This window comes from Protopterus annectens, chromosome 4.part1 (assembly GCF_019279795.1).
Source record: "Protopterus annectens isolate FY-2018-M chromosome 4.part1, PAN1.0, whole genome shotgun sequence".
NCBI lineage: Eukaryota > Metazoa > Chordata > Ceratodontiformes > Protopteridae > Protopterus > Protopterus annectens.
Genome location: NC_056734.1, coordinates 835521617 through 835535332, shown reverse-complemented (window position 1 = coordinate 835535332; position 13716 = coordinate 835521617). Strand labels below are relative to the sequence as shown.

The 13716-nt window shown below is 38.9% G+C and overlaps 1 protein-coding gene across 1 annotated transcript in view; it reads right to left on the bottom strand.

Moving 5' to 3' along the window:
* Positions 1 to 13716, bottom strand: part of WDR24 (WD repeat domain 24) — a 640974-nt gene that overhangs the window by 517397 nt on the left and 109861 nt on the right. The window contains exon 4 of the mRNA XM_044070612.1: positions 8969 to 9638. Within this exon, the coding sequence (XP_043926547.1) occupies positions 8969 to 9638 (670 nt within the window). The remainder of the gene's footprint in view (positions 1 to 8968; positions 9639 to 13716) is intronic.

The window sequence follows — 13716 nt, the reverse complement described above, 5'->3', positions numbered from 1 at the left end:
AGATCCATCTTTTTCATCTGAGGAGTTCTATAGTCTGCATGCATATCTTGAAAAATGGGTAAACTGATTACACGTGTTACAGGTACACCATGTCTGCAAAAGAACTTGACTAAATTGACCATTTGGGCACAAGAGAATAATATACTGATAAATACATCCAAAACTTAGCATATGATATTGGGAAGACAATTTGAAAGGTGAACACAAAGCACACACTGATTGAAACTATAGATTCGTTTAAGGACCTGGGTATTTTAACAATCTGAGTTTTTCTAATCTTAACAACCAATTGACTGATGATGGCTATAGAACTATAGGTTGTACAAAAAGATTTATAAAGTCTAGGAAATCAGAAATGATGAAATTATTGTTGGTTATATTAGACCCAAACTTGAGTATGGAATAACAATATGGAAAGCTTAAAAGAAAACAAGCATAAGTAAACTAGTAAGAGTACAGAAAAAATATACCAATGGCATCCATGGATGTGACAATTTAAGACTAAAATGTCTGAACTTGCACAGTGGCTCATATGGATATGTAAGCTGAGACCATATTCAGGTTTATAGGGCATTTAGAGACCACTACCTCTGTAAATGTTTAGGGTTATCAAAAAGCAGTAGAGAATCATCAGACAACCTTTGTACAAGATTCTATAGGAATGAGAAGTACATTAATTGGTTCTCCGAGATAGTAGCTGATGCATGGAATAGATGAATAAATTACATTAAAGCAAGCACTAGTTTAGATATTTTCAAGAACATCCTGGACACTTATGAGAACTGTTTTGATAGATTGGCAGGCTAGAAGGGCATTATTGCCTTGTGCCGGCGGTAGTGGTGCTGCGGTAGCATTGTCACCTCACAGTAAGACATTGTCCTGCTCAATTCCCAGTTAGAGAATCTTCTGTGTGGAGACATGCGTGAATGGGCGTGCCTTCGTTGAAGGTTGTGCATCAGGGCTGGCAACTCCGCATGTAAAAATCCACTGCCAATCATTAGCGGACTGGAGTTCCACTGTGGCGACCCCTAACCGGGAAAAGCCGAAAGACACAACAACATTTATGCACAGAAAGAAAAAAAATATTATTTCTAAGTGGAAGGGTTGCCCAAATAGGGCCTACCTGTCAGAAATGGATGTTCTGAGCCAAAAGTCGATCATGTGAAGGCCCAGAAGTGCTCTGTCTAGAGTGGTAAGAGAAACCTGAAGAAATACATACCCAGGTTGCTGTTTTGTCTCTCTGGATATTGAAACCCAGCATCCTGGGCAAGTGTGTGTGTGCATGTGTGTGTGTGTGGGGGGGGGGGGGTTGAAGACTGGCTGGCTGTTATATCCTGGGTAGGATAGAACCCAAACTGCTACAGGCCACTGTAGCAGCGAAGAAAAATAACATCTACTGCTATGGTAAGTGCAACTTACAGAACTGTATTTTCTTTCTCATCTCTGTTCTGAAAAGCCCCAGAATAACTGTAGATAATGCTCCAAATTTGAAAAATCTGGAGGTCATTATAATCACTTAAATTAAATGTTGCCACTTCTGTTGTAGTAAATTTACCATCACCCCATTGTCTTCTGTTTCTTCTAAAATACTGACAACATCTGTACAATCCTAATTCTAGTATACTGACACCCAAAACACAACTACTCAGGCACTCAACACAGATTCCATTTTAGTCATGAAAATGACACAACTCTTCTTGATGTAACTTTGTGTGTGTGTGTGTGTGTGTGTGTGTGTGTGTGTGTGTGTGTGTGTGTGTGTGTGTGTGTGATAAACTTAGGTATGGTCAGTACTTATTCATCTCGCGTTTCAAAGAATATTAATATTAAAACAACTCTTTCTATATAAGCTCTCTGCCACTTTACTACCTGCAGATGCTATAAAATGATTCATCTGATGATAGATCTCAAGCCATAAGGTGAAATAAATACCTTTTCACTTCCCCATCTGCCAGTTCCCCCTCAGAGCATTCCACAGGGCTCTCCATTTGTCCCACTTCTATTTTCCACTGTGAATAAGGAAATCTTGTGGTGTTCCCAAATTAATAATACTGTTGTACAGATTACTTTAATACCCTGATGACTTGGCACACAACTATTTTCTGTTTTCATCTTGATAGCTGTGCAGTCAGTACTTTAGCATGGCTGTAACTATGGTTCAAACCTGGTTGCCCAACTTAGGTGTGCAACTAAATACTTTTTAAAACAAAATTCATGCTGTTTAAATATACAATACCCTCTTCTCCACATGTTCCAGACTTGCTTATAACCTCAAAGGATCACTCAACCATTCACATGGTGAAATCTAGAAAGCTTGTTGAGGTTAAAAAAAATCCCAGTGCATGGTATGCTATACACAGCCACAGTTCTTAGTCCAACTTTATATTATCAGTTATTTTACAAGCCCCTGTCTTCCTGTTACTCAAACTCCTATATGCTTTAAATGAAACTAACCAACCTTCCCAGAATTACCTCATACAAAACCGAAACTACCATAAAACAACACTGCAAACTCTGCCATTGAATTACCTTCCAGCTGTCATCACTATGAATACGTAAGCAAACTTACATGACTAGAATTACCCAATTACATGACACCTTCAACTAACAATGAGTTACCGTGTAGTGTACTCCAATAAAAACCTTGACTGTCTAGCATACATAACTGGTAAACCCCTTCACGACTATGTTGCTCCACATCTGCCTCCAACTGGCCATCAAGTGTCACATTGCTAGTAAAAGTACTGTAAAAAAGTGAAATTACATATCATAACTGAAGAGTCACAAGATCTACACTACTTTTCTAGCCTACTTATTTTTTTCATCTGAACTTCCACTTTCACTTACACACGTCTTCCAATTCAGCACTTTGGCATTTATCCTCTATTAACTCATTCATATTCCCTCATGTTACCTATTATCAGTAATTAGCTATCCTAAGCTCTTGTTTCACCGCAGTCTTGTCCTTTTTCTTTTTTTGTCTTGTCATACTCCTCATTTTGTATTCTCAAACGGAGTTTCTTCCTCTATCTGTTCTTTAAAGGACAAACTACACATTAATCACAACACTGCTCTTCTCTGATTATACTTCCTCCTAACAAAAGGATCTCTGCATTGTCACATATAAATAAAATACAACAGCCTTTTCTCACTTTCTGTATCATTTTTAAATTGTTCTGCTTCTTTAGTGCAAATACTGGTTTGGATGAAACTTCACTATACTTTCTTTAGGAATTTGCCTCTATGGTTTATACATGGCTTATACAACATAATATTTATGAATTTTGAGGATTCTTGTCCAGAAAAAGGTTACAGAGCAAAGTGCGTGCACTACTTAGCCCTCAATCTCCCAATGGAGTAAAGATAAGGAGTCATCAGGATTTACATACTTTTTACAATGTAATGCCATTCACAGCTGCCTTCATTTTCTCCAGCTAGGGCTATAAACCAGCTGACTGTCTAATGATCAAAGCTCGTTTGCCAAGTAGCAACTTAAGATCCACTGAAGGTGGAACTTCAAGAAACTTGATTTCACTCACACCCCGAAAACAAGTACCTTCAAAAACTTTCAAACTCTCAAAGTGTGACTTCCTTAATTTATAAGAAGGTGAGTTGAATTCTCATTCTGCTATACCAGGGATGGATTATGACAGATTTGTGGACACCCTGGTTAGCAATCAAAAAGTTGTCTTCTGCTGATGGGAAAGGAGCAGAAGTTGTCAGCTTTGCTACTGGATAAGGGCCTCTCTTCAAAGCTCTTGTCTTGCTTTTGTTAGCTCATGTACAATTAATAAGACCAAAGTATAGTTGGCAGTATGAGTAAATATTCCATTACTGAATTTTTTCATCTGTTACTTACTGTTGCTGCATGTCAGTTCTCATCTCTAAGCCCCCTTGCACCACCCATACGGAAGGTTGCAACCTCCCTACCTTCTACTACTAAATTATTCCAACTGTAAGATCACACAACATCAGGAAAAGGGCATATTCCCCAACCCAGGTAGAGCGATCTCTCACAACTGTCAATCAGATGTTTTGTCAACCAAATTTTGTTGACAAAACAGCTGTCCACAAAACCAGCAATGTACTTAAATGATACTTCCCAATAAATATATGTTTTCCATGACTTTATTCAATTTGATGTTAAAGCAACCTCTGTTTTTATGACTTTATTCAATTTGATGTTAAAGCAACCTCTGTTTTTTTGCACACTTTGGTCGACAAAACAGATGGTAGACAGTTGTGTGAGATCACACAATCCATGAAGTTGAAGAATATGCCTCTCTTCCCTGGGGACTGTGCGAACTTGGAGTTAGTAATTTATTTATTTTTTTATATTTGATTACCAGGAAGGTCCTAATTGGTAGAAGCCCATTTTCAGCGGAGGCTCGAGTAGAACTTCTCCAAATTATTACAAAACATTTTTAGAACAATAATTTTACAACTTTCAGAAATAAAACAAAAACATCTGCAGTTTAAATTATAACAAATTAGACATGATATAAAATCATTATTAATAATAGATACAAATTATAAGACAACCATTTAATATTTACAAAAATTTTTAGTTTGTAGAGAAATTTAGTCTAATACAAACAGAATTGCAATGTGAAGTGAGAGAAATACAGGCTTATGGTATATTTAGAGAGAAAGTCAGGGAACAGAATTTGATAGAAGCAAGGAAGTAAGTGCAGAAGGCATAGTAAGGAGTTATAAGGAATGAAAAAGTACTTGTTCACATTTAGGGATATAGTTTATCCTGGTTTGAGCAAGAACAGAGACAGATTTTAGCTAGAAGTCTTTCAGAGTGGTTTTGAAAAATGGGAGGGAGGGTACTGAACTGTCAGATACAAGTAAGGAGTTCTAAGTCTTAGCAATCTTGTACGAGTACAGACAACGTCCAGCAGAGTTGCTAGATTTGTAGACAGACAGGCATTTTTGGTCACTGGATCGCAATGACCGACTGGGAACATAGTTGTGTAGAAAGGTTTATAGTGCTGGACAGGCAGATGGATGCTGGATAATTTTATAGGTGGTAAGAAGCTGTGCATATATGTTAGTTGACGAGGCACTTCTAACCAGTTTAGGCTTTTCAGTGCTATACAGTGGTGGGTTCTAAAAGGGGTATTTGCAGCAAATTTAGCAACTTTATTATAGCATCATTCAAGTTTTACTTTTTGTGAAGCCTGGAGGTTAGTGAGGATGGGAGCTACCTAAAGAAATGTGGAGAGGAAATAGTAGTAGAAGTAGTAGTGGCAAGTGCAGTTTTAGTTGTGTCGGTGAGAAAGTTGTTGGCGCTGTAAAGCATCCCTAGTTTTTATGAGTTTTTCTTATGGAGTTTTGTATATGCAGGATGAATGTAAAATTATCATCCTAAATCACCTCTAATAACTTGCTATGCGAATTGACTTCAAAATGGTTGTTTTACTAAGAGAGAGGACTTTAAATTTTGTTTTTTTTTCATGTGAGAGGGATTTGGGGAAAAAGTACTACATTTTGGCCTTTTTTAGGTTGAGCAGTGGCTATTAAAGTTTCCCGAGTAATTTATTTGGAGGTGTACCATGTCAACAGATTTGCAAATAAGAGTGGAATCATCTGCGTACTGCATTAGGGGGGGGGGGGGGGCTGTCGTATGGACATATAGAGGGTGCTGGTGATGTTAAAGAGGAGGGGACCAAGGATACAGCCTTGTGGTACACTGGTGGTGACTGGGAGGTATGGAAAGATGGTTGCAGTGCCATGTCACTGACTGCTACCTATTGGACAGGTAACTTTTGAACCACAGAAGAGTGGTCAGAGAGACCTAGTGAGGACATCTGAAGTTGAAGTTTTCTGTGACAAACTATGTTGAAGGCTTTAGAAAAGTCTAGAATAAGGAGGAAACTAGTTTGCCGTTATATCTTGCTTTATTGGGCTATTGAAAGTATCTATAGATGTTAGAAGGGCAGCCCTAGTACTATGGGATGGAAGGCATGTTGTGTATGGGATAGGAGTTCGTCCTGCAGGAGATAGTCTAGCAATTGTTTTTGTTTCTGAATACATTTTTCAAGACAATAGCTTTAGGTCTAAAGTTATTAATGTCTGTTAAATTTCCTCCTTTGTGCAGAAGCTTAACGAGTGATTTTTTCCAGAGACAGGGAACATGGGATTCCTAGATTAACCTTTTTATAAGGAATGAGACAGGATAGGCAATGCTATTTTTAGGCACTCACTTGGAAGATCATCAGCTGAAGAAGAGCAAAGTTTAAGTTTAAGAGTAGTTTTATATAGGATGTTGGCACAGGTTTGAAGGTGAAAGAGGATGTGGTGATATGTGGCTGCTGGGCAGAGTTGGGATTAGATACCGAGGAATCCTTAGTTAGAGATGTTATACTATCTATAAAATAAGAGTTGAACTGCACTGCAGTTTCAAGTGGTGATTTATCGGGAGAGGGGTTTTGGATGAATTTTTGGCCAGGGTACAAGATTTCTTTACTGGATGTCCACAATTGTTTGGGGCTGTATTAAGAATTATTCTGAAAGTTATCACAGTATAGTTTTTAGTCTTCATTTACTTGCTTTTTAGTACGATCATGAAGCATTTAGCATTTTGAAGCTTTTTAGTACGATCATGAAGTATTTTGAAGTTTTCAAGATGCTGAGGGGTTATATATTTTTGCCATTCTTTTTCTCTACCCTGCATTAGCATTCTACTCTTTTTGGATAGCCAAATCATATTTGTTTTCATTCTCTTCTTTCTAGGAGGTACAAGGTTATGTAGGATATTTAGAAAAGTTATAATAGCATTGTCTAAGGGGAGGATTTTTAGGAAGTTCCAATTAACAGAGGATAGTGTACCAATGAACATTTCTGGGTTAAACTCAGAAAGGTTGCATGTTATTTTATAAATATGCTATTTAACTGGCTGTGTGAGATGTCTAGTCATATAGAATGGGTGATGAACACAGAGAGTCTGACACTGTAGCTATAGTGGACTATTTGTAGGATCTGCTACTAGGATCCAGTCTACTAGGGAATTTGATGTCTTGCTATAATGTGTTGTTGCGTCTTTCGGCTTTTCCCAGTTAGGGGTCGCCACAGCAGAACTCCGGTCCGCTGATTGGTAGTTGATTTTTACGTGCAGAGTTACCAGCCCTGACGCACAACCTTCAATGAAGGTATGCCCATTCACACATGTCTCCACGCAGAAGACACTCTAGCTGAGAATCGAACCGTCTTACTGTGAGGCGACAACGCTACCGCAGCACCACCACCGTGTCTTGCTATAATGTGTGGAGCTATTAATTAGTTGTGTGGAATAATACAAGTTCATGCTAGATGTAGGGGAGTTACAGTTTACATCCAACCAACTGACATTCACATCACTTAGTAGTATTTTTTTCTTATGGAAATTTTTTTCTTGTGGAAATTGTATGGATATCCAATGGAGGATATCTTCCAGTACAGCAATACTGTCGCCAGAAGAGATGTAAAGGGCAGTAATACATATTTGTCTATAATTGTTTACTTTGAGGAAAGCAATAAAAAGCTCTGCTGAACTGAATTTTGATATTGGTTGGCTGCAAGGGGAAATGTGGTAGGTGTTCGGAAACAAAGCAATACCACCACCTCTCCTCTGAATACAATCATTGTGGATGATATTATAAATATAAAAAACGGAGGGTGTGGTGAGTGCAGTAGGGCTTGGCCCCCACTGCATGAACACTGTTTATGAAGTTTGCCCATTCTGAGGATTAATCTTGGTGCATTCTCAGAAGTGTGTTGACATTTCTGTTTCACTGTTATTATACTGACATTATGCATATATACAAGTTCATAGGTATATACTAGGCTAATGAGCACCAGGGCCATTATAAGCCTTGCCGTGCATCTCTAGCTATACATATATATATATATATATATATATATATATATATATATATATATATATATATATGTGTGTGTGTGTGTGTGTGTGTGTATACACCCACACGTATGTATATATACTTTCAATTGTGCAACTGTGCAGAAACTGCATTTATATTGTGAACTTTCTATTAGTACATCTTGCATGTGTGAAGCCTTTCTCCTCAGGCCTCCACTGTAAATATTCTCTACTCAACTGGACCTAGCAGTCAGCAACAAAAATTAAGTAATTAATACCCCATGCTGCTTTGGAAATTAGTAAATTAATAACTTAAGGAAACAATAATTATGCTTCAAACTCAAAATGAAAGAAGAATATAGTGAAATAAATGAATGCAGCAGGCAAAAATAACATTCCAAATAGACTCTAGCATTAAGAACAGGACAGTGTGCACTGATCAAAGCTACCTTAATGCAAAGGTATGAAACAGAAGAAATAATTAAGTGGAAAAATTTTAGCCTCAAGACAAATATAACATTTTCCTTCACCATAGAGCAGAGCATCTTTGTTTATAAAAATCAGCTTTTTATACAGTAGTTATTATCTCACAGTCACCCTGCATATACTAATAGAGGACTTGCATCACTAACAGCAATGTAAACCCAACATCACAAAAGTATGCAGCAGATACACAGCTGAAATGCAAGAGTTTTAGTTTTTTTTTTCCTTTTGTAAAGGGGAAGGGGGACTGATGACTGCCCTGCTGTTGCAGATGGGCTCTGTGGTAGGGGATATTAGCAAATGTCTCTAGGTCATCAAACAGATGAATTAAGATAGTGAAAAATGGTAAACATACTGCCAGCTTTCTTTCATGGAAAAGACTGCAGAAGGCCTGTGGCTGGGATGAACCATATTGAGGGCTGACACATAAGATTGTTAAGGTTATAAAAGATAGCAAGCATCTGTTATCTGTGCACATCTTGCCATCTTCACTGTATAAATATCGACTGTAGATCACAGAACATCAAACAACCATAAAACCTTAACTGATACATTCACAGAACTCTGGGTTGTAAAACACTTCTATAAATTCAAGTTCCACATCACAAACCAATTACTTACCTGGTGTCGGTTTAACTCTCTGGCAACTTTAGCATTGTGATCACAGAGATCTGCTAGAGGTCTCCCAGCCAGGATGAATTGCTTGGCTGTCTGCACAAACCAATCCATAGAAGAGCTTTCTAGATCAGTTTCAAAAACGGTCAGTGCACTTGAGACATTAGTAAATGGTTCAGTTGGGTCTGACTTCTTAAAAAAGAAAATAGTGGGGCGCTTGTCAGAACTATATGGTTTGCGATTACAGTCAGATGAAATCAAGCTCTCCTTGGCAGCAAATGCAAGTTCACCAAACAATCCATAACACAGGCCTTCTGGATTGGCTCGGTCAATTGGTCTACTAGCATCCCTAATCATGTGTTGGTAAATGGTACTGTCTTTGGACCCAGAGAGTAGAAAATAAGGATTATGTTGGTGGCGCCAAACAATGCCAGTAGTGACATCTTTGTGTTCTTCACACATAGCAAAGGGGATAAATGGACGTCGGATGTCCCATACATAGATATTGTGGTCTACCATCATAGAACAAGTGGCAATGTGGTATTTTCTTTCAGGTCGCCACTTCACCCGTGCTACAGAAGCGATAGTCTGCACGCAGTACATCTCTTTGGCTCTGTTGGTGCTTATATCCCAAACTTTTACCATCTTGTCTCGTCCCCCTGTAGCCAGCCAGGACCTGATGAGAAAAACAAACATCTGTAAAATACTAATTATTTTTATTTATTTATTTATTTTATTTTACATTTGTTAACCGGGAGAGTCCGACTGGATACATGTCTATTTTCAGCGGAGGCCCAGGGAGAAAAGCTCCAAGTACATAACAGACATATGAACATTGTTAATGCAAAAAAAGGAAGATAGTTGAGTTCTAAATACAATATAAAGATACATCACATCTTGGGAAAAAAAACAGCAGCAGCAAATAAAAAAAAAAACATAGGTCAGTTACAAAGGCGGGGCCTTGTTAAAAAGCGGTTAAGGATAGTGAGGTAAGAGAAGGGTAAATGATAGTGGTTAATCAGGTTTGGAACAGGGACATTGCCAGAGAGTATTGAGATGGGGTTTAAGCTTTTTTTTGAATTGTAGGAGTGAGGGTTCTGAGGTGAGCATGGTCGGTAGGGAGTTCCACATTTTACCTACAAAGTTTGAGAATAGAGAATCCCCAGCAGAATTATTGGCTTTGGTAGTTTGAGCTAAGATCTTATTGGAGGAGCGTAAAGATTGCAGGTTAATATAGGGGTGAATGATGTTTTTCAGAGCTGGTGTTTTCTCTGGGTGATACAGTATCTGGTGAGCCATTTTGAGTTGGTTGAAATGGAGTTGGCTGGAAAACTCTAACCACCCTAGTTGCTTCAAGTTAGTGCAGTGGTGAGTTCTAAAGGTGGAATTTGTGGCAAATCTAGCTATGTGATTGTAACAAGAAGCAAGTTTGTTAAGGGTTGTCTTGTTTAGGTTTGTAAAGAGGGGGGAGGCATAGAAAAGAGTTGATAGTAGGTGTGTGCTGGCAATTGTAATTTTAGCGTGAGGAGTGAGAAAGTGTTTTACTTCATAGAGAGCACCAAGCTTTTTATTTACGGTTTTGATGGTAAGATTGAAATGGGTGTCAAATTTAAGGGAGTTATCAATGGTAACACCCAATAGCTTTGTGTGAGCTTCTGGTGATATAGTGATTCCATTGGAGGATGTAATAGAGAAGGTGGGGGGAAGAGTCTTGTTAGTGGGTGAGAAAGTAAGTAGTTTTGTTTTGTTGGGGTTGAGAACTAGTTGTCGACTTGAGAACCATTTTTCTATTAGGTTGAAGGTGTCTTGGGTTGAAGCAGTGAGGTCTGCCAGGTTGGAGGCAGTGCTGATGATAGTCGAATCATCTGCATATTGAATGCATGTGGCATGGGGGGTGATTGTGGGCAGGTCATTAACAAAGATGGTGAAGAGAAGAGGGCCAAGAATAGATCCTTGGGGAACTCCAAGTGTAACATGTAGGCATGTAGATAATTTGTCCTGCCATAGAACAGCCTGTTGCCTATTGGACAGGTAGGATTGGAACCACTTCAGCGTGGAATTGCTGAGTGATAGTTTTTTTAATGTAATTACAAAATGCAACTCAAAAACAGAAATCAAGTACACGGCCTGGAGAAAGATGCACTCCTTGTCACCTCAGCTCAAAAAATAGGAACACAGAAAAATGCTGTTAGGCAATACAACAGGAATGTTAAAGAAGAGAAATCACCTTTCAGCAAGGGAAACAGGTCTGATATGTAAAGATGGATGGACGGAGCAGTGGTGCAATGGTAGCGTTGTGGCCTCACAGCAAGAAGTTCTCTGGTTCGATTCTTGGCTGGGGTGCCTTCTGTGCGGAGTCTGCATGTCCTCTCTGTGTTTGGGTGGGTTTCCTCTGGATGCTCCGGTTTCCTTCCACAATTAAAAGACACACATCTGGAGTGATTCTCCCCAGGCCTCCGCTGAAAATTGGTTTCGTTCCAAGTCAGACTTTCCCGGTCAACAAACATTAAATAAATAAAATGAAGAAAGAAAGAAAAGTTTAGGCAAGTGTGAAGGCATCTTAGCACGATCAAGAGCTTTTACTCCTGGTACTAGATTTGTTTGAAGGTGAAAGAGCATGAGGCTGCAGCAGAAGCAAGAAAAAGCAGAAAGGCACCTCACTTTCTAGCTACCTAGTAAGTGGTTGGGCTCAGGAACAAAAAGTCAAGTATTAAAAAAAAACAACTGATTAGTGTCTTCCTTTAGAAGGATGCAAAACTACTTTGGCATTGTGATTGTAGAGATCTGCTAAAAGCTTTCCAGTCAGAATGAACTGCTTGTCTACTTGCACAAACCAATCCAGAGAAGATCTTTCTAGATCAGTCTCAAAACTTAAATTTTACTTGAGACATCAATAAATAGTTTAGTTGGGTCAGATTTTTAAAAAATAAAACTAAGATAAATTTGTTTCCAATTTTTAGAGGGAACATTTAAAAACAATAAGCATAAATACAATTCTTCCTACAAAAGTAAAAAGTTTGACAAAACCAGGGCCGGGTGAAGTATTAAAATACGCAATATGAAACATCCACCTCTTGGTGGACAGTGCAGACTCCATCAACTACTGCAGAACTGGCCATACACATGAAGTGCCACAGCATGTCCTACCTTGACAGAAGTGTGGGGAATGCATGAGATTATCCTTACTGGTCAGAATGATGGAAATGGAGTGTCCTAATTTCACCACCACACACACACTGAAATTAAGTCAAAGCTGTACCAGAAGTCACAAAGCTGACAGTGTCCAGCAAGTGTCATATTCCATGAATGGGGAGAGTCTTCTCTCTTGTGACCCTTCTGGTAGCACAGGTCCAGCAACATTACTGGTGATGAAATGCAGAACTTTGATAGGTCAAATGTTAAAAGATATGATCTAAAGAAGTAAGCTACGAAATCCCCTATAACAGAAACATACAAACAACATAGTTTGAAAGGATTATTCTGCAGTCTGCTGCAAAAGCACAACTTTTTTTTTGTTACCCCAAGGTTTTGCCCAGTGGCTTCAGGCTTCACTACCAGGACTCAATTGGCCCATTCTGGGGGTACAGGAGTCATGCATTTCTGGGTTACTCAAGAGCCATTTGCCCCTATATAGGAATCCCAAGCTGGCCTCCATTCCCCAGTAAAAGCCAGGTAGAGAAAGGAGTAGACAGGCTTGCTGGTCCTGGGACTGGAAGTTTATCTTCTTCAGTGAGCACTCCCTCTTCCCTCTGTTCTTATGTTCCACCATCATTTCCTTAGGGGAAACATGCCTCCATATGCAGCTTTCAGGGCAAGAAAAATATGTAAAAACGTTAAAGGAGAAGACACTGCTTTCAGGGCAAGAAAAATATGTAAAAACGTTAAAGGAGAAGACACTGCTGAGCATGAATTAGTGACATGCAGAAAACATTCTGGAAACCTCTCCATAGCTGGTATCAGGCATCCGGGAACTCTGAGGTTGCTGGGTCCCTCTAGCCCTGAAGTTATCTTACTTTGACATTTTGTTATACATGTCAAACCAACAAAAGTTATTACCGCAATCTTCTGTACTTAATAAACCAGGCAGGTAATAGCTCATAGAATTTTGAATCTAAAGCTTGGCACCACGTCTTCTCCTTTAAAACTCAAGAGATCTCTAGTTGCAGGCTTCATGATTTCATTAAATGTTTACCACTGACATAGTGCCCTGCTGCTGGTTAGTGGAAAATGAGGGGGAAAAAAAACAACCATTCTCTGATTACATGCTTTATCCTAAACAGGATTGTGATATGACCCTGTTAGGATAAACACAGTAATCAGTGAATGAACATGAATGAGGTAAGCACTAGAGATCTGCAGCCCAGAGTGACCAATCACAATGCTTACTGCTTACCTGATCTTGATGGAGGGTTTTGTCATTCATAGTTTTATAAATGCTGACAGGACACTAGATACTAAAACTCTCAACTTATTTCCAAAGAATTATGGACAAATCCAAAAATAATGGTAGAATAAATCAGGAATGCATTTAAATGTTACTCTAATGCATTTAAAATATTAACAGACTAAAAAGAAGTTATGTATCTACCATAACGTTCCATGTTAGTCGTCTTCATCTCACCTTCTTTCTTGCTTGTTGGGATCGGAGCTGATCCTCGGGTCCGACTCGGCCATCTTCTATAGCTCGAGAGCTGTTTACTGGCTCGAGGCTACCCCTTATCCCATGATGCCTAGCGCTAGCTACCCAGATCTCG